The following is a 21,607-nucleotide window of genomic DNA, read 5'->3' as shown; positions in this document are numbered from 1 at the left end:
TCTCTCTCTCTCTCTCTCTCTCTCTCTCTCTCTCTCTCTGTCTCTTAGATTTTGTATCGTGGCGAGACAGTATGTGTACGTAATGTGGATCTCTCTTTTTTTTTAATGTTTGTGTTGAGGTGAGAAGGAGGTTCTGGTAAAAAAGATACAGGCAGGTTAATTCAAAAATTCTGTATCGAGGTGAGACAAAATTCTGATAAAAAGGTACACGCAAGTTCTTGGCGGAACATGAAAGCCTGCAGGAGGTTTTAGTGTTGGGAAGGAAATAGCAGACGTTGAAACTACTGAAATGTACACAAAAGTATACTCGTACATTTGGAAAACATAACTCCCAGGAACGAAACAGACGTAGAAACTGCTGAACTAAAGAACAAAATCACAGATAGATAGATAGATAGTTCATTGATCATAAGTGCCGTGCATCATACATTCTGGAAACATAACTTCCTTACGAAACAGAAGGTCTGCAGAGCCAAACTGAAAGTCTATAAAACAACCAATTCTCTCTTTCTTCCCCGTTAGTTTTTCCATTTAATATTCTCTTTAAACCCCTTTTAGAATTGCCCTTAAGTTCCCTTTAGAGATACAAGATACTGATAAAATAATACTAGTCCCATAATTCCCTTTTTCCGCTTAGTTTTCCTTTAATGCCCCTCCTTATCCCCCTAGGTTTTTCCTTAACGTTCTCTTTTTAGTCTTCCCTTGATGTCCCCTTTTCTATTCCTTTAATATCTCGTTTTCTTTTTCCCTTAATGTCCTTTCGCCACGGTCTGTAAAGGAGAAAATGAAAAGAAAATGGTTGAGAGAAGGAAGGAATAGAGTGAGAGGGGGGTGGTGGGGGCAGGGGAGTGGTGAGAGGTAATGGGGGGAGCGAGGAGTAGAGAGATGGTGAGGGCAAGGGAGGTGGAGAGAGGGCAAGGTAGGGGGAGTGAGGAATGCTGGAAGGGAGAACGAGAGAAAATGGGATAGGAAAGAGAGAAAACGAATATGAAAAAGGGATGAAGAATGTAAATAAATGAAAGGTCTGGAATTGGAAGAGTATAGAGGTGAGGTGAACAAGAGAGAGAGAGAGAGAGAGAGAGAGAGAGAGAGAGAGAGAGAGAGAGAGAGAGAGAGAGAGAGAGAGAGAGAGAATGTATTATCCTTTCCATTAATGATGTCGAGTTAAAGATGGCAAATCAATAAAAAGATAAAAAGATAAAAAGATGAGAGTGGAGGGTGACGATAATGAGAGAGAGAGAGAGAGAGAGAGAGAGAGAGAGAGAGAGAGAGAGAGAGAGAGAGAGAGAGAGAGAGAGAGAGAGAGTTTTACCGCACTCCAGCAAATTTTTTTTTTTTTTTTTTTGTCATAAAATCAAATGCACGTAAAGGAGAATAATAATTAGAAAAAAAAAGATTCATGGAAAAACTTTTATTTTGGCCCCCAGACTTCGGAGAATCAGTCCTACGTGCTTGTGGACTTTGCAGCTTTAAGTATAAATCTTTTTGGGAATTGGAAACATTAAAGAAAAAAAGATAAAAGAAAAAAATGCATGACCAGTAAAATCGATCAACACACACACACACACACACACACACACACACACACACACACACACACACACACACACACACACACACACACACACACCTGACCTCAGCACAGATTTCCCGCAGGTGAGGCAGGGGCAGTGGTTAGGCTTCCTCTTGCCACGCCAAACAAACTCCTTTCAGCATGAATGGACACAAGCTGGCGCCGCCGTCCTTGTCTTTCCCCTGACCTCACCCTTGTTCTCACCTCCCTCCTGCAGCAGAGTCAGCGGAAGAGTAATACACGTAATTAATTTCCAGTGTTCTTTGTGTTTTCCTCATTAGTTAACCCTTGTTTGTTTTTCTTCTGTTGCCTCCTTCACCCCTTTTCCTTTTACTTATCTTCTACCTTTCTTTCTCTGCTCAACTCATCTCCTTTCATTTTCCTCATACTTATCACCTCCGTTTCTTCCTCTGCTTCCTTCACCTCCTCCCATTTTTCTCGTACTTATTTCCTTCCTTTCTTCCTCTTCTCCCTTCATCTCCACCCATTTTCCTAATCTCCTTTCTGTCTACTAACTCTTAATTCCCCTCACCTTTACCTACTCCCACTCATTCCCTTTCCTTCCTCTTCTTCCTTATTATTTCTTTTCCACTCTCATTCACACCATTACCCATCATTCCCCTTCATTCTCAAGTTCCCTCTCCTTCATCAATTCCCATTATTCCTTCCCCTTTCTTATTTTATTACCCTTAACCTTCTTTCCCACTCACACTATTACTTACCACTCCCTTCCACACTTCCACCCACCACCACCACCATCAGGGCTCCACATCGTCTTCCCTTCCACTCATTCCTTTCTACACACTGATGGTCCTCCATGTCCCTTCCTCTCCCCTTAGGACTCACTTTGTTCACGTTGACTGGTTCCTAAAGTTTACTCCAACAAGTTTTTGAAATTTTAACAGCTTTCCCTGAAACTGTGTGTGTGTGTGTGTGTGTGTGTAATAATAATAGTATTCGGTTTATTAATCTTGCAGCCTTACAGCTAAAAATCCACATGTTACATACTTATGTACTAACATACATACTACATCTTAAGTATACATTTAACCCTAAGGAAGTATCTAATAATTCGATACTGTGGCTGCTAGATGGCGATGGTCAACCTAATAGACTAGGCCCGGGATGGTTAGGCCAACCCGTGTGAACAGGGACTCCACTGTAAAGAAGTCCGCCCAACGACTTCTGACCTGACCCGGGACCCTCCCGATTGTGAATCGAGCGGCTAACCACTGCATTAACAGGCGTGTTAGGTTAGGTTTGTGTGTGTGTGTGTGTGTGTGTGTGTGTGTGTGTGTGTGTGTGTGTGTGTGTGTGTGTGCAGCTTGAGGAAATCTTGTGGTTTTGTCTCTGCCTTTCTGAGATGTGTTGATGTAAGATGTAAGAGGGTGTCTGCATGAGTGAATGTTGTGTGTGTGTGTGTGTGTGTGTGTGTGTGTGTGTGTGTGTGTGTGTGTGTGTGTTTTATTTTTCTTTACTTTTGCTCTCTCTCTCTCTCTCTCTCTCTCTCTCTCTCTCTCTCTCTCTCTCTCTCTCTCTCTCTCTCTCTCTCTCTCTCTCTCTCTCTCTCTCTCTCTCTCTCTCTCTCTCTCTCTCTCTCTCTCTCTCTCTCTCTCTCTCTCTGTAAACATGTAAACAGACTAGAAAGAAAGTAAGAGACAGAGTGTTTGTGTGTGCATTTACATAATTGAAACTGCTTTATTTTTCAACTGCCCCCCTTTAAACATACTACTTTTTATCACTCTCTTCCTCTCTTTATATGCAAAAAAAATAAAATAAAATAAAAAAAAACACATACACTTTCCAGCACAAACCATCTCCACACACACACGCACATCACCATTCAACGCGTGACTCACCTCCCAAGTTTTCTCCCATTCTTTTAGTTTTACATCAGCACTTCATTTGTTTTGCCCTAGTGGGAATTTACGACCGTCTGTTTGTTTGGCCTGATGATCGCACGACCTCCCCATTGTTTTCACTTGAGTTCCCTGTCAGGAGGCGAGTCACTGTAACTCTGGTTCTCGTGTCGTTAATTTTACAACCTCCACCTAACCTTAACCTGTACTACTGATGTTTGTAAATGGTGAGGGAGGCTGTCTTATTGAGTTACCTGAAGGAGAAGGGGTTGGGTGATTGGTGTGTAGCCTTGGAGTGTGACGGGGTTATGAGAGAGAGAGAGAGAGAGAGAGAGAGAGAGAGAGAGAGAGAGAGAGAGAGAGGGAGGTGGAGGGGGGCGGGTTGCATTCTCTCGGCCCAGATCATTATGACCCATCACACACGTCTTCAGTTCGTCCTACTTGCTTCCTCTCTCTCTCTCTCTCTCTCTCTCTCTCTCTCTCTCTCTCTCTCTCTCTCTCTCTCTCTCTCTCTCTACTCTATTATAACTGCCGTACTCACCGTCCCGTTGCTTGCGTTTCATCGTCTTTATTTCTTCTTCTTCCTCTTCTTCTTCTTCTTCTTCTTCTTCTTCTTCTTCTTCTTCTTCTTCTTCTTCTTCTACTTCTTCTCCTACTTCTTCTTCTTCTTCTTCTTCTTCTTCTTCTTCTTCTTCTTCTTCTTCTTCTTCTTCTTCTTTCATCGTTATTGTTATTACATTTTTGTTGTTATTGTGATTATTCTTATTATTAATATTATCATTATTGTTGTTGTTGTTGTTGTTATTATTGTTGTTGTTATTATTATTATTATTATTATTATTATTATTATTATTATTATTATTATTATTATTATTATTATCATTATTATTATTATTATTATTATCATTATTATTTTTATTATTATTATTATTATTATTATTTCCATTTTTTCTCCTGCTTTCTTTGCGTATTCCTCCTCCTCCTCCTCCTCCTCCTCCTCCTCCTCCTCCTCCTCGTGAGTAGCCTCAAAAGTGCGCCTCCGCCTTCATCTTTTACGCCTCCAAACTTCCTTGTACTTGTATACGGCTTCCTCCTGTGTCTTTGTCTGCCAGGCGCGCGTGTGCATGTGTGTGTCAGCGTCACATTGAGGTGCTGTAAAAATCGAATAGAGTTCTTAAGTAGAAATAGAAACAGTAATGAAACAAGGACAACATTACTGAGGAATAGAATGAAAGATATAGCAAAGATTAAATGGTTTGATTAAAAAAAATGGGAAATACGAATAAATAAAGAATAATTCAATGGACATACCTGTACTACACTATCATACTATTATAGATATCCAGCTTTTTCTTTCTTTTATTTTCTCTTTGCTTTGCTTTCCGTACTGTTTTCCTTATTGCTTCCTTAATGTAGGTCCTCTCCCTTCCCATTCTTCCCTCACGCTTCTCCCTAACATATGAATCTCTCTCTCTCTCTCTCTCTCTCTCTCTCTCTCTCTCTCTCTCTCTCTCTCTCTCTCTCTCTCTCTCTCTCTCTCTCTCTCTCTCTCTCTCTCTCTCTCTCTCTCTCTCTCTCTCTCTCTCTCATCTCATCTCATCTCAACACGTCTCCATTCCCTACCTTCCTACACGTCTTCTATTTAGTATATCTTCCCTCCGCCTCTTCCCGCTTGCCTTCACACTCCCTCCTGACGTCCTCCTTCCCTGCTTCCCATAGTTGGCTGTCTAAGGTTCTTCCATGCTCTGAATGTTTAGCGCCAACACCTTGTGGCGCCTCACTAAAGGACTTCATGTAGAATATAATAGGAACGCTGCCAGCAAGGACGTCCGCCCTGTTCTCGATGACACTACTTAGTAACAAAGTAACTGCCCCGATTGAAAAGAAAGAAAAGAAATGACACGGTTTTCACTCCTGTTTCTGTGTGTTTTCCTGTCTAAAACTAAAACTTGAGTTGTTTGAAGAGAGGAGTGTTAAGATGTCTTAGAAATTAAACTCACTGGTTGTTCCTGTTTTCCTCCTGTTTTGCTTATTTGCTTATTTATTATTTATTTATTAATTTATTGATGAAAGAGCAAATTTTTTTCTTTTTTAATGAGAAAAATAAATGCCAAAACGGATGTTCTTTTACGTACTACCAGTAGGTTACGCGAACAGCCCCAACGACTGCACTCTCGGCTGTTTCTCCTTCTTCTATGATGGTCCCTTAGCTATCTTTGGTCCTCTTCGATTTAAGGTCACTTTCTTAATAACTCTTAAAAAAATACGTGAGCAAAGAAACAGACGCCTTCATACTACCACGAGGTCGCTTCCACTCTCTCCTACCATACTCTTTCTTTCTTCTAGGATGATCTCTTAGCTATCCTTTGTCGTATTCGATATAATGGCACATACTTAAAAATCTTGAGAAATAAAAAATGTCCAAACAAATGCTTCCATATTACCATTAGGTCGCTCTGACGGGAGTCCCCATCAACAATGCCCCACACAGTTTTTCCGACCCACTAGGGAACGTGTTGAAATAATGACTGAGAATGGAAATGCACATCTTGAAATTGACTGCCTGCCTGGTTTGGAAGATTTTATTTATGATTCGTAAAAATGAGCTTCGTTTATTAATCAAAGCGAGTTCTTTCTTCATTGGTGTATTAAGAAGAACAAGATAGTGAACTGTTTACGAAGAGTAGCATAAACATCGACGGTATAGTCAAGCACATAGGAACATCAGTGAAGTTATACGTGGTAGTTCCTGTATAAAACATACCTACTTACATCCACCTATCATCTCCATCCCTAAATTTGTGTAATCTTTTAAAAGCTCCATATTGATCCGGTAACAAAAAACCTGATTACTGAGTCTAGTCCATTAATCTAGTCAACGAAGCAGAACCTACAACAGGGGATTTGGCCAGCAGTTCACCACACATACGTAAGATGAAGACTAACAGTATAGTTAACGAAGTACGAATTCAAACAAACGATTCAATCAAGAGTTTACGACGCACAAGATAAGACGCTGACAGTATAAAGAACGAAGTGTGAGTATTAAAAAGGACAAAATGAACGACAAACACTGAATTATAAAAAGGACAAGACGAACTAAGACATGCAGATCAGAACACGGCTCCCAGGATGAACTACTAATCTGAAGGCCGACTTTTGCATATACCTTCCTTTCCTCCTTTATTTGCTGCGTTCGAATCCCGAGGCGAGGCAACACGTCCCTCCCACGCACGTGTCAGGTGTTTGGGGACAGGTACACGACCAAGGGCACGGCGGAGACTTACCTGTGATGGGAGGCAGTCAGTCTGGGCCCCCGCACCTTTCCTTGACCTGTGCTCCTGCGTGTGGGGGAGGGCAGAGTGTGTTGTGGTTACTTGTACGGTTACTGAGAGAGAGAGAGAGAGAGAGAGAGAGAGAGAGAGAGAGAGAGAGAGAGAGAGAGAGAGAGAGAGAGAGAGAGAGAGAGAGAGAGAGAGAGAGAGAGAGAGAGAGAGAGAGAGAGAGACTTAGATGTATAGGAAAAAGATACTGACGAAGACAAGGAAAGAGGGGCAGACAAAGACAGACAGACAGACAGACAGACAGAGAAAGAGGGGAAAGGCAGACTGCTGTGTCGTCCATTAATCATTTCTGATAGACTAGTGCCTCATTTTTTCCCTTTCCCTCTCTCTTGCTGTCTCTGTTTTTCTCTCTGCCGTCCTCGCTGAACAAAATTTCGGTCTTCCCCTCTATCACACAAATTGATAGACAGATGGCCTCCAGAGAAACAATGGTGTTTTTTTTTGCGCTCTCTCTCTCTCTCTCTCTCTCTCTCTCTCTCTCTCTCTCTCTCTCTCTCTCTCTCTCTCTCTCTCTCTCTCTCTCTCTCTCTCTCTCTACCGGTGAGTTTTTTTTTCTTTTTGTTTGCTTAATATTTTTGTTATTGTTGCTGTTGTTGTTGTTGGTGGTAGTGGTGATAATGACGGTGGTGGTGGTGGTGATGTTGTTGTTGTTGTTGTTGTTGTTGTTGTTGTTGTTGTTGTTGTTGTTGTTGTTGTTCTTCTTCTTCTTCTTCTTCTTCTTCTTCTTCTTCTTCTTCTTCTTCTTCTTCTTCTTCTTCTTCTTCTTCTTCTTCTTCTTCTTCTTCTTCTTCTTCTTCTTCTTCTTCTTCTTCTTCTTCTTCTTCTTCTTCTTCTTCTTCTTCTTCTTCTTCTTCTTCTTCTTCTTCTTCTTCTTCTTCTTCTTCTTCTTCTTCTTCTTCTTCTTCTTCTTCTTCTTCTTCTTTTTCTTCTTCTTCTTCTTCTTATTATTATTATTATTATTATTATTATTATTATTATTATTATTATTATTATTATTAATATTATTATCATTGTCAATATTATTATTATTATTGTTATTGTTATTATTATTATTATTATTATTATTATTATTATTATTATTATTATTATTATTATTATCATTATCATCATCATTATATTACTATTATTATTATTATTATTATTATTATTATTATTATTATTATTATTATTATTATTATTACTATTATTACTATCATTATTATTGTTGTTATTATTATTATTTTGTTCTTGGTGTTGCTTCCCATTCAATCTGGAAATGGTCAAACTGAACTCTGGAATGAATGGAATTCTGTCCAGAGAACTCACGACCTGCTACCATTACTACCACTACTACCACTACTACTACCATTACTACCACTACCGCCACTACTACCATTACTACCACTAACCATAACTACCATAACTACTACCACTACTACTACCATTACTACCACCATTACTACCACTACTGCCACTGCTACCATTACTACCACTACCACCATTGCTACCGCTACCACCATTACTACCACTACCACCATTACTACCACCATAAGCACAACTACTGTTATTACTGCATGCCAGCACACCACCATTATCTAAGCCATTAATTTTGTCACCGCTACTGCTGCCACCGCCATTGAGACCAGAGGGAAGAAGGAGGCAGAGGAGAATAATAATGATAGTAGGAGAAGTAGAATAAAATAAAGAAATGAATAAGTGAAAGAATGCGAAGAAAAGCAGGAAAAGAACAGCAACCTTCCTCGTCCTCTCTCTCTCTCTCTCTCTCTCTCTCTCTCTCTCTCTCTCTCTCTCTCTCTCTCTCTCTCTCTCTCTCTCTCTCTCTCTCTCTCTCTCTCTCTCTCTCTCTCTCTCTCTCTCTCTCTCTCTCTCTCTCTCTCTCTCTCTCTCTCTCTCACCATTATTAGTCCGTAGTGAAATATAGCGTCGTTCAATTATGATAAGTGCCTTGTTGGATACTCGAGAGAGAGAGAGAGAGAGAGAGAGAGAGAGAGAGAGAGAGAGAGAGAGAGAGAGAGGATGTAATATGTGAATGATTTATGTCAAGGGTCAAGGGAAGCAGCTGTAGAATATTAATGCTTGTGGAAATTGTAAATGATGTGGAATAGGAGAAAAATTGAACTCAGACACACACACACACACACACACACACACACACACACACACACACACACACACACACACACACACACACACACACACACACACACACACACACACACACACACTACAAGGAAAAAAAACATGAAAGAGAGGCAGCCTTAAGCTCTAACCTCCCTCATTAGCTGATTAGAGAGAGAGAGAGAGAGAGAGAGAGAGAGAGAGAGAGAGAGAGAGAGAGAGAGAGAGAGAGAGAGAGAGAGAGAGAGAGAGATTTTACAATTTTCCAACCAAACACTTTTCCTTGCTCAGCTCTGTGTTCGCAAATAACAAGAATTCTTCCAGTAATGCTCTCTTCTCCCCATTCTCCCTCTCTCTCCCTCCCTCTCCTTCTCCCTTTCCACGAACGCAGCCACGACAGAAGGTAAACATTAACATCCGGGTGCCGAGAGAGACCGCTGTGCTTCTCTTGGTCACCTTGCACACATCACACCATTTCAGGCTTAAGTTCAGTGAGTGGGGTGTAATGTTCCCAGAGGTGTATAGGTGATCTGGGCTGAGTTTCCTTTGGTTAGCGTGTACTTGTGGGAAGTTTTAGGGAGAGAGAGAGAGAGAGAGAGAGAGAGAGAGAGAGAGAGAGAGAGAGAGAGAGAGAGAGAGGGTAGTTTTGTTATTTAGAAACTATCTTAGGTATTTATTTGTTAATTAATTAATTTATTTGTTTATCTATTTATTTTGTTTGTTTGAGAGACGTTTTTGTTATCACTTAGACACTGATCTGAGTATTCACTTGTTTATTTATTTTTATTTTTTGTTTGTCAGAGGTTTACCAGTTCGTGCACAATGATATAAGCTGACTGTAAACTTTCTTTTTCCTCATCTCTGTAGGTTTTCTTAAGGTGCATGTAAATATTCTGTCTCTTAAGTGTCAGTGGTGTGTGATGAATTAAGTCTGTCAGTCAGTGTATTTGTTCTTATTACACATCATCATCATAAATCATCATCATCATTACCACCACCACCACCACCACCACCACCACCACTGTTTTTACACCAAATATCCATAAGCACTTCGTCATAAACTCTCCTCGTAAAACACAACACCTAACCTAACCAACCACTACATAGACACAAACTAGACAGCCATTCCTTAAAACTCCACATACTTTAAACCCGAGAAGCTTCAGTTAATAAACATAAACACAGCAACACTTCACTTTAACATCCTTTTCTCTCGGGGCGACTGAAGTAAAATGAAAATTGACAAGGCTATTTGTATGTATGTATGTATGTATGTATGTATGTATGTGTGCCTGAGGGAGGATGCGTGAATGCTGGTGATGGCAGTGGTGGGGGTAGTACTGGTGGTGGAGGTAGTGGTGGTGATGCAACGTTGGGGATGAATGCTGCAACGAACAAGAGTAGTGAAAGGAGAAAGGGAAACGAGGAGTAGGAGGGAAGAGGAGAGGGGATGCTGGGTAATGAGGTAATGTGGAGGGAAGGGAGGGAGGGAAGAAAGGAAGAAAAGTCGGCAGGCAGGAAGCAAACACGATAAAAATTACTGTAAAGAGAGAGAGAGAGAGAGAGAGAGAGAGAGAGAGAGAGAGAGAGAGAGAGAATGGTAAAACGTTCGCCAGCATCAGCAGTTAGCGAAGTAATTAAACTTCGCGTCAGGCTCGTTAATCGCCTCCCGATCCGAACACAGTAATTGCCCCGCCACTCTTTTACATGAATCCAATCCAGTACTTTTATCCGGGCCAGCTTCATCCGACAGCCAGTTTATCCCACGAGTTCGAATCCTTTATACTCGTACAGTGAGATCCAGTCCTCTATCCAATGAAATTCAATCCTATATACAGTAAGGTCTAGTCCTATCTAATCCCCTAACTAATGAGACAGAAACATTCATCCGATGATATGCAGTCCTCCGTATAGTCAGATCCTGTCTTGTACGCAATGACATAATTTTCTATCAAATAAAATCCGAGTCTTTATGATGCGATCTAATCCCTAATACATGAATCCCTATTTTTTATATTTTTTTGAGATCCATTCCTTTAAACAGTGCATTCCAGTCGTCTGTACAATGCGATCCAATCCTCTAACGGTCTCTCCCATGAAATCCGACGCTCGTATAGCCCATAAAACCCAATACTCTTATTATCAACATTATTTATTTTTCTTTATCACTTTTCCTAGTCTAGTTCTCTTATTTAAACACCCACACTCACTCTCAGCCATAAAATCTATCCTGTTAATCCAATCCTCTAATCCTCGCCATTAGCCGTCACAGATCGCCTTTCCACCCCGCCCCATTATAATGCCTAAACTTCCTCGTCACTCACTAACTTCACCAGCAGGATTAGCCGCGAGAAACGACCGTCACTTGTCACCTGGCCGCCAATCGCTGACACAAACATGATTCCCGTGTGTGGGGGGGACCAGTTTTTGTCGCGGAAGATTGTGGCGGGGTTTTTACGAGCACCGTCGAGCAGCATATATTACTCCGCCGTTCCGGGACAATGCAGAGATGGACTCCTCCTCCTTCTCCTTCATCTTATCCATCGTCTGGGTGTTGTGTGTTGTTTAGTATGCGACTCGTCTTGAGTTTTGTATATGTATGTATGTATAGATAAGGGTGTGCGATTTGGTAGGTATAGGATGGAGTTTGTATATGGTGTGTGTGTGTGTGTGTGTGTGTGTGTGTGTGTGTGTGTGTGTGTGTGTGTGTGTGTGTGTGTGTTTAGGATTTGTCTTTTACAAGTTTTTATTTATTTATTTATTCACTTGTTATGGATTCAAAATGGACAAAACTTTATAATCATTTTCTGCACTTCATTGGGATTTAAATATATTCTGTACCTATATTTTTGTTAATGAACTACTACTACTACTACTACTATCCGTATATACTACAACCTATATTCTGTGTGTGTGTGTGTGTGTGTGTGTGTTCGTGTCTGCATGCGTGTGCGTGTGACGGTCGGATGTTTTTGGTGACGGCCAGGTGAGGGCGGGTCAGGGGCGGCCGCTAATGTCTTCACAAACTACCGTCAATTTAACTTTATTACACCCCTACCTCCCCTCCCCCGCCCCCTATACCCCTAGAAAACATCCCCTCTTCCCCTTCAACACTCTCCTCCTCCTCCTCCTCCTCCTCCTCCTCCTCCTCCTCCTCCTCCTCCTCCTCCTGCTCCTCCTCCTCCTCCTACTCCCCCTCCTCCTCCTCCTCCTCAGGTATAAATCTCTCCCCCACACGTCGTCTCGTCACCTTGCTTCACCAGTCTCGTACAAAACACAGGTAGTATTTTCCCGGGGAGTGAGGGAAGGACAAGGGAGAAGCGTCGAGGAGAGTATAAGAGAGAGTGGTTGCGGCAGCGCGTCCTTGGGAGAGAGGGAGAGGTAGAGAGGGCGCGGCGCTGCTGACACACTCCACACTCACTCTGCTCACTCCACTGTTGTTGTGAAAGACGTTAAGATAAAAAGAACTAGAAAAAAAATATATAAAAGATACGAATATTAGTCAGCGTAAAAAGAAAATATAATAGTTGATCTTTATAATGTGGAGGTATTTTTCTTGTCTTGTGTGTGTCTGTGTGTGTGTGTGTGTGTGTGTGTGTGTGTGTGTGTGTGTGTGCCGGTGGAGGGTATGCAGGAGCGATGATATCTGATCTGATAGCGAGGTTGTATTCAATTCTCCTGCTCCTCCGTTCTATTCAGGCAATTTTTCTGATTCAGATTTTTTTTTTCTCTCTCTTCAGCTCCTTCTCTCTCTCTCTCTCTCTCTCTCTCTCTCTCTCTCTCTCTCTCTCTCTCTCTCTCTCTCTCTCTCTCTCTCTCTCTCTCTCTCTCTCTCTCTCTCTCTCTCTCTCTCTCTCTCTCTCTCTCTCTCTCTCTCTCTCTCTCTCTCTCTCTCTCTCTCTCTCTCTCTGTCTCTCCCCAAGCCCCTTTTTCCTCCCCTTTAACTTTTTTTATGACTGTTTTTGTTCTGGTCGTGTGTTTTTCTCTACCATCCCTCCCTTTTTCTCTTTCCCTTGTCCCTTGAACCCTCCGTCCCTCCCCCCACAAGCCACCTGCAGTCCCCTGAGGTGTGGGTGCCTGGGGCTGCTCCCACGACCCCTGCTAGCCACACCACCACCCGTCCACCCACCCCATCCACACCACCCTGCACCCTGCACAAGACTTCATTTATCCCCACATCTCCCATTAAGCTGCCTGACAAGAGCAAGCAGTGAGTGGAGCGTGGCAGGGAGAGAGTGAGAGTGGGAGAGGGAGAGGGAGAGTGATGCAGCAGGATAGTGGAAGGGAATGGAGCGAGGAATGATGAGGAAGAGGTGAGGGAGAGGTGGGTGGAGTGTTGTGTAGCAAGGAATTGTTTGTGGTAAGGAAGGAGGGTGTAAGGAAAGGGAAGGGAGGGAGGGAGTGAGGGAAGGTAAGGAAAGGAGGGAAGGAAGGTAAGAGGGGCGTGGGAGACTGGAAAAAAATAATAATCCTTGCATTCATTGAGTCAGTTTTGTGTGTCGCCTTGTCCTGTCTCGTCACACACACACACACACACACACACACACACACACACACACACACACACACACACACACACACACACACACACACACAAGTTTGAGATACCTTCCGTAACAAGAAAGATTGGAAAGAATATTGGAAGAGAGAGAGAGAGAGAGAGAGAGAGAGAGAGAGAGAGAGAGAGAGAGAGAGAGAGAGAGAGAGATGCTATCGTGATGTTCCAAGCAGAAGGTGAGAGATTTAAATGGAATAGTTAGGACGCCTCTGTTGATGAAAGATGATAGGAGAAGATGGTGGCGTGAATACTAAAACAAAGGGAACAAAGACGCCTGCATGATGGGGAGAAATGGACCTTGCTAAAACAGAACCATTGAAGCTCGGAATGGCGATGGAATAAGGCTCTGGGGAAGGAGGGCTAGAACTGAGTGAGCTAGAAGGATGAGTTTGGAAGGAATGAACTCACGGTAGAAGCAGTAGAGTGTGGAATAACATTTGTCGGGGTGAAGACTGCGTAGGACTGAATGAGAAAAGAAGAGAGAGAGGACAAGGTGGCATTATGAAAAGTGTCTTCATCTTTACAACAATATTTACTACTACTACTACTACTACTACTACTACTACTACTACTACTACTACTACTACTACTACTACTACTACTACTATTTCTACTACTACTACTACTACTACTACTACTACTACTAGTACTATTACTACTACTACTGCTGCTGCTGCTGCTGCTGCTGCTGCTGCTACTACTGCTGCTACCACCACCACCTCCACAAGGATCACTACTGCTATTACTATAACTACCACTAGCGCTGAAACGAACGCACACACGAGAGAGAGAGAGAGAGAGAGAGAGAGAGAGAGAGAGAGAGAGAGAGAGAGAGAGAGAGAGAGTGTGTGAACAAACCCACCATAGCACAAACACCCTTAACACACACACTGCCATACACTACACTAATCCTTATACACACACACACACACACACACACACACACACACACACACACACACACACACACACACACACACACACACACACACACACACGAACAGAGAATGAAGAGTAGGAAAAAAGAAGAGCAAGAGGAGGAGGAGAAGGAGGAATTAAGCTAGCGGGGATGCAACACTATTCCTTGGGCAGAGTGAACCTAACCGGTCAAGCGTGAAAATAGAAGAGCAACCCAAAACAGAGTAAAATGAAAAGGTGTACCATTGCAGATTTATCAAGCATGAATTGTACGTACACTAGAGAGCAGCACGGAAACCAGACACGGAGGAGGCCACTTGCTTGCTTCCCTGTACTGTGCGAGGGCCGTGGGAGGTGCTGGAGGAATGAAGAAAGGGCAGTATGTGGGGACGGAATGTGTGTGTGTGTGTGTGTGTGTGTGTGTGTGTGTGTGTGTGTGTGTGTGTGTGTGTGTGTGTGTGTGTGTGTGTGTGTGTGTGTGTGGAAGGGGGGTTGGGAGGGTGACTGGTTGTCCGGCTGGCTTGGTGAGTACGGATTTTGCTTACCTGTGCTTACCTGGGTGAAGGAAGTAAGAGAGAGAGAGAGAGAGAGAGAGAGAGAGAGAGAGAGAGAGAGAGAGAGAGAGAGAGAGAGAGGGGGGGGGAAGAATGGTTAAGATAGTTTCATTCACGTATTCCTTTGTTTCCTTTCCTTCGTGTTTCATTTCCTTTCTTTATTTTTTTCTCTCCTACAGAATCTCACATCCACATATTTCATCTCCCACTGATTTCCTTCAGTAAACTTCTTTCCCTTTTGTGTTTTCTTTGTTTCATCTCATTCCACTTAAAATTTTCTACTGTATATATATATATTTTTCCCCTTCAGCATATTCTCACATCCACAATTTTTCTTCCTTCCCACCCAGTCACTTCCTTTGTATACTATTTCCCTCATTTTCCTTGCTATCTTTGTTATTTTCCCTTTAATCTTACTCTTTTCTGTTTTATTCATTTTTTTCCCCCTGCCGGGCATTCTCATATCCACCATATATTTTTTTGCGTTCCTCATTCCCTTTGTAAACCATTTTTCCTCATTTTCCTTGTTCTCTTCGTTATTCTCCCTATAATCTTACACTTTTCCATTCAATTTTTCTTTTCTTACATCGCATTCTCACATCCACTTTTTTTTTTTTTCCCGTTCTCACATCCACCAATTTTTTCCCCCCACTCCCACTGACTTCCTTCTCGTTTGTTCCCGTTTCCCGCGCCTGACGTAATCGTGTCGCCTTGAGGAACAGTTCACAACGATGCTTTTGTTTCTCCCGTCCCTGCACGTGAACCAAAGCCACCACCACCCATTTAAAACGGTGACGACAGGGACGTTTGATGGCTAGACCTGTTAGTGTGGGGTGGGTGTGTGTGTGGTAGTAGGTGTGTTTTGGTGTACGCGTATGTATTTACGTGTGTGCCTTTTTGCGAAAGATGCATGATTGGCGTACTGAGAGAGAGAGAGAGAGAGAGAGAGAGAGAGAGAGAGAGAGAGAGAGAGAGAGAGAGAGAGAGTCAAGCAGCAGACAGACAAACTGAGACTTAGAAACAGAGATAGAAATTGACTGAACGACTGAGAGGAAGAAAGACAGAGAGACACAAATATGTGGAAAGATACAAACTGAAGAACAAACAAACTAACAAATAAGAAACAAAAGTAACATAAAACGAGACGGAAGCAAGAAAATAAAAAAAAATACCAGTGGTGGAATGGAAAAAGAATAGGAGTAGGAGGAGGAGGAGGAGGAGGAGGAGGAGCAAGTGGAGTCGCTCGTCTTAGTAATGGTCCCCTAATCGCAGTGAGGTAATGGAGTAACATATGGTAATCAGGTAATTGCCCTAACTGTTAGCTGTGTTAGGCTTCGGGAGACGCACGGACCAGGAGACGAAAGACGAGAGGGAGGTATGGAGGGAGGTGGAAGAAGGGGAGATGGCGGTATGGATGAAGGATGGAGAGAAACACATGAGGGAGAGATGGAATAGGAATATATGAATGAGGAATAAGTGGGGATAGAATAGGAATGAAGGGAGGAGGAAGAAGGGGGATGGAGTAGGAATCAGTGTAGGAGGAGGAAGGGAAGAGAAAGGAATGGATAGAGGGGACGGAAAATTACAGAGAGGAATGAGTGAAGGAGGAAGAACAAGAGAGGGAGTAGGAATCTTTGTAGGAGGAATATGAACAAAAAAGAAACATACGCAAATTTAGTATAACCAAAAACAAAAGAAGGAAAACATGCATGCCTCGAAACTATTAATCATATAATAGTTATAGAATTTTATCATTTAATTCAGTATAATGTAGTACCACAAATCAGTGCATTTAAATCCTAGTTTTATTTTATTCACACATTTTAAAGCTGAAATCACAACAATCTATTATCAGTCATTCCAAGGTTATCTGGAGTTCCTAAGATTAATAATCATGTTTCATCGCTTGTAGTTCTCGTACTCTTTAGACAAAACGAACTTAACATTTTATTATGATTCATGCTAAGGTTGTCATGATTATCCTAGTCATGAATTTAAGTGTTACAGTGGTGCTCTCCAGCCTGTTAAGGTCATTACACATAGTCATCAAAGTGTGAAGTCCTCCATTATAGTCATTCTAGGGCTCTCTTCATCATCTTGGTTATTAATACATCAACTACAGTAATGACAGTACTTTTCACCAGTTCTGTTACATAACTGCCAAAGCTTATAGTTTTCCATCATGCCATGCTGAGGCTGTCTTCATTACCTTCGTTGTTATTTTATTAAATCTTAGTAATCGTATCACAAGTTCTGCTACATGCAATTACCAAAGTCTTCGTTTCTTTATCATGGCATGCTTAAGTTGTCTTCATTACCTAAGTTATTGTTATCTTAACTAATGGTAATTGCTTCACTTTTCACTAGTTATATAATTACCAAAGCTTCCATTCCCTGTCATGCCATACTAAAGTTGTCTTAATCACTGCGATACGGAACAGTTAACACCACCAGAGTCAATGCATGAAATCTTTATAAACATTTACAAGAAAAAAGAAGGGGATTAAAAAGAATAACCTTTGCAATTTCTGCCCAGTTTAAAGATTGGAGTTGGCTGTAGAACAAGTAATGATGTCTCAGAGTCATTAATAATTAGGTAAAAGTGTACCAAATAGCAGTCAAAGGGTTAATTACCCAAGTTATTATATTCACAATACTAATGACAACAATTTCCAGCAGTAACATAATAACCATAATAATAATAATAATCATAATAGCCATACTAAACTTGCCTTCATTACCTGAGTTATTATTGTCCTGATTACAGTAATGACCGCCTTTCTCACATCTCGTATCGCATTACACAATCACTGGGGCGTGCTGGTGTCCCGGGGGCGGCGCCGCTAATGAGGTGACGTAAGGCTGCAGTGCCGCGGCCCACGCTCTCTCATTTCCCGGGAGATATTTCTTAATTAACTTTTGGCTTCGTCCCCGCCGCCTCTGATTTTTCGTCTGTTCCTGCCTACATTGTTGTCTGTAATTTGTCATTGTCCTTTCTTTCTTTCTTTCCCATTTTCTTTCGTGATGTTTCTTATCGTTCTTTTCTTTGTTTTTCTCTTTTCTGCTTCCATCCGTGTTTGTTTCTCCACATTTTGTTTCTTCTTTCTCATTTTTTTTTATTTTTTTGCACACATCATTATTTCTTCATTTTTCTCATCTCTTCCTCCTTATGTTCATTATCTATTGTCTTTCTCCTCCTCTTGTTCCATCTTTTTTCCATCCTTCTTTCTCTTTCTTTTCATCATTCTTTTCTCTACGTGTTTATTTTTCATGGTCACTCTCTTGTTTCTTTCTTTTTTTTCTTTCTATCACACGCATACTGACTAACCTCTTTTCTCTTTCCTTTCCTCTTGCACGCTTTCCTCCTCTTCCTTCATTTTTTATACGCTAATTACTGTAATCCTCCCTCTCCTCCTCCTCCTCCTCCCTTTACCTTTCTGCTTCATTACCGTCAGGCAGGATTTGCTTAATTAATGGCGCACTAAAAGGTAGGGCGAGGCAATTCAACATTTTCCAGTATTTACCTTTCGCTGCATATATTAAAATTCATGAAAGGGACGCTGCTGGTTCATGGTGACGTGCAGTGAAGTATTGTGCCGGCTTGTGTACGTGAGTGAGTCAGGGTGAGTTGAGTGCGAGTCAGTCAGAGTGAGGATGAGCCGGTGAGGGTTATGTAGTTGTTTGTCTGTGTAGGCTAGGTCTATATTCCATTAGCCATACGCTGCAATGTTTTATTTATTTATTTATTTTAGACTATATTGTTTTTTTTTTCTTTTTTAAACGTTTTCCTATAACTATTTTCGGGAGTAGCAAGTGTTTTGTTTTCTTTTCATTCTTTTTTTTTTTCCTTGTCTAGCCCCTAACACGCGTTACAAGGAAAGATATTTGATTCATTATTATTTTCATCAGTCGTTCACCTGTTGCGTTATACATTTTTTTTTTTTTTTTTGAGTCGCAAGAAAAATAAGTCAAAGAGTGTCATGATTCCCAAAACTCTCAAAATCAGCAGTACCTCAGTCGCTGTTTCTGTAATTCGTTAATCTGTGGTGTTATCCATGCGAGAGAAAAAAAAAAAAGATAATAATAAAGTCTTCAGGAGAATATTAGAGAAAGTGTCATGGTTCCCTAAACTCTTAAGAGCAGGTGTACATGACTTCATATTTCCGAAAATTCGATAATCTGTTGTGTTATGCATGAAATATTTTGAGTCTCAAGGAAAATACGTAGGCGAGTGTAATGATTTCCTAAACTGAAGAACAGGCGTACATGACTTGATAATTGTGGAAGGTCACTTATCTGATGCGCTGTTCATGTTCTTTTCCTTCATGTGAGTGTTCAGGTGAAAAGTCGTTTATCTGATACGTTGTTCATCTTTTCCTTCATGCGAGTCTTAGGGAGAATACGTAAGAGAGTGTAATGGTTTCCTAAACTCTTAAGAATAGCTATTCATGATGTAATATTTCTGAAAGGTCGCTTATCTGATTTTTTTTTTTTTTTTCATGTGAGTCACTGGCGAATGTGTGAGAGAGCAGGCGAGCATATTGGTTCTGAAACTATTAACTTGATATTTCCGAAAAGTCGTTTAGTTGTTGTGTTATGCATTCAAAGTTTTTGAGTGTTAAGGAAAAATATGCAAGAGAATGTTATTGTACCCAAAACTCTTAGGAGCAGCTACGTGTGGCTCAATATATCTGAAAAGTCGCTTATCTGATCCGTTCTTTACGATCTTTTCCTTCATATGAATCTTCAGAAGAATGTACTAGAGTGTCATGGCCCCCAAAACTATTAGGTCTTCAGGTGAATGTATTAGAGACCAGGAGAGCGTACTGGTTCCCCAAACTATGAAGAACATCACTTAATATTTCCAAAAAGTCGTTTTGTCTGTTGTGTTATGCATTAAAATTTTCTGAGTCGTAAGGAAAATAGGCAAGAAAGTGTCATGGTTCCCAAAACTTTAGCAGCTATACATGACTTTATATTTCCGAAAAGTCGTTTATGCAAGGTGTTCACGCACCGTATTTCTAATTAAGCCTTTCTTCCGCTTCGTCATGCATGAATAATAAAGGAGAAGGAAAATAAGAATTAACTCAGTGACGTGGAGAATTACCTGAGGCCTGCGTGTTACAGTGAGTCTTATTTATAATCACCGCGGATCCGCAACTTTCAAAACGTTTATTATACACGCTGACCTTTTTGCTACAAGTATTTGATTTAATATATTCACACCAGTTCTAGTTGAAAGTTTCCTCTATTTTGCCTTGCCTGCCTGAAGGAGATAATTTGTTAAGTGGCGCTACGAATAACTGTTCACCTTTACGTATATTGGTCTTATTTAAAAATTTTGTTTAAGAAAGGAAAAACGGAAGGAGAAGAAAATGGAAGACACAGAGAAAAAAAATACACGTGAGGGAGTTTGTGTACTACATGTATTCATACTAGTTTTAGTTAATTGTTTATTTTACGTCATTTTAATTGACAGAAAATAATTCTTTCAGTCTTAATTGACATAATAAAAATAACAGGTTGTTGAATAACGCAGTGACCAGTAAAAAAAAAAAGAAAACACCCATATCATTGACAACACAAAAGCCTTTCAAAGGATAACAAAACAACAACAATTCCTTGAGTTTTTAAGCTGACTGACTTCCATACTCTAGCTGATGGTCAGAGAGATACAAGATAACATAATATTTGCTATGTTCAGCCCTGGATGGTCAGGGAGGTACACAGGACAACACAATATTTGGTATGTTGTTGCCTGGACGCCTGACAAGTGTGCTGGGAGAGGTCGCACTAACTGTTCCCCTTTGTCCCCCGCCAGGCCTCGCAGCGGGATGTTCAAGTGGATGATCTCGGGCCACAAGGGCAGCAAACAGAAGCAGGAGAAGCTCAACAACGCCTCTGCCGCCGCCACTATCAACAACAACAACAAGAACAAGAACAACCTCAGACAGCAGGCGGAGGCGGAGGATGAGGAGGCACAGCAGCTGCACCAGAACAACGCCAACAACAATGGCTCGGTGCTGCACATCCCCGACGCTGCAGAGATAACATATAACAATAATAACAGCACTAGTAACCTCCATAAGAGCAGTGGTAGCAGTACGCCGGAGCAACACCACTATAACCAGCACCAGCAGCACCACCAGCACCACCAGCACACACAGAAACACGGGGACGTCAACCAGAACACAGACAACCTCATCCAATCAGCCAACGGGTGAGTAACTCTTCAACCTGTTTGCTTTTTTCACCTGTCTGCATTTTTTAACTTTTTACTTTTTTGGGTTTTGTTTTGTTTTCTTTTTGTTACCTTGCCGCTCCAACACACCTGCAGCTTTCGGTTCCCGCAGCCGGATTGGGAGGGACAGGTGGGTGTTCTCCTCCTCCTCCTCCTCCTCCTCCTCCTCCTCCTCCTCCTCCTCCTCCTCCTCCTCCTCACCTGTCACTTTTCCTTGGTTCACCTGTCGTGGGGTCAGGTCAAGGTAAGGAAAGGTGTTGGTGTGTGCTACCCTCCTGTGTGTGTGTGTGTGTGTGTGTGTGTGTGTGTGTGTGTGTGTGTGTGTGTGTACAGTGTGGAGGTAGGTAGAGGGTGAAGGAAGTTTTTTTTTTTTTTTTTTTTTTTTTTTTCGCCGCGTGCGTTAAAGCTTGTCAATATGTTTTCTCTCCGCTCGTATCGTAAG

General features: G+C 41.6%; 1 protein-coding gene across 3 annotated transcripts in view; it reads left to right on the top strand.

Annotated features, from left to right (window-relative positions):
• The window catches only part of LOC135102067 (uncharacterized), a 115,094-nt gene that overhangs the window by 42,549 nt on the left and 50,938 nt on the right, over positions 1-21,607 (top strand). For all 3 annotated transcript variants that reach the window (XM_064006745.1, XM_064006744.1, XM_064006746.1), the window contains exon 2: positions 20,746-21,144. In XM_064006745.1, coding sequence (XP_063862815.1) covers positions 20,759-21,144 — 386 coding nt within the window. In that variant the 5' untranslated portion in view covers positions 20,746-20,758. The remainder of the gene's footprint in view (positions 1-20,745; positions 21,145-21,607) is intronic.

The sequence above is a fragment of the Scylla paramamosain genome, chromosome 7 (assembly GCF_035594125.1).
Source record: "Scylla paramamosain isolate STU-SP2022 chromosome 7, ASM3559412v1, whole genome shotgun sequence".
Lineage (NCBI taxonomy): Eukaryota > Metazoa > Arthropoda > Malacostraca > Decapoda > Portunidae > Scylla > Scylla paramamosain.
The sequence above is the reverse complement of the archived record's forward strand: the minus strand, read 5'-3'. Positions and strand labels throughout refer to the sequence as shown.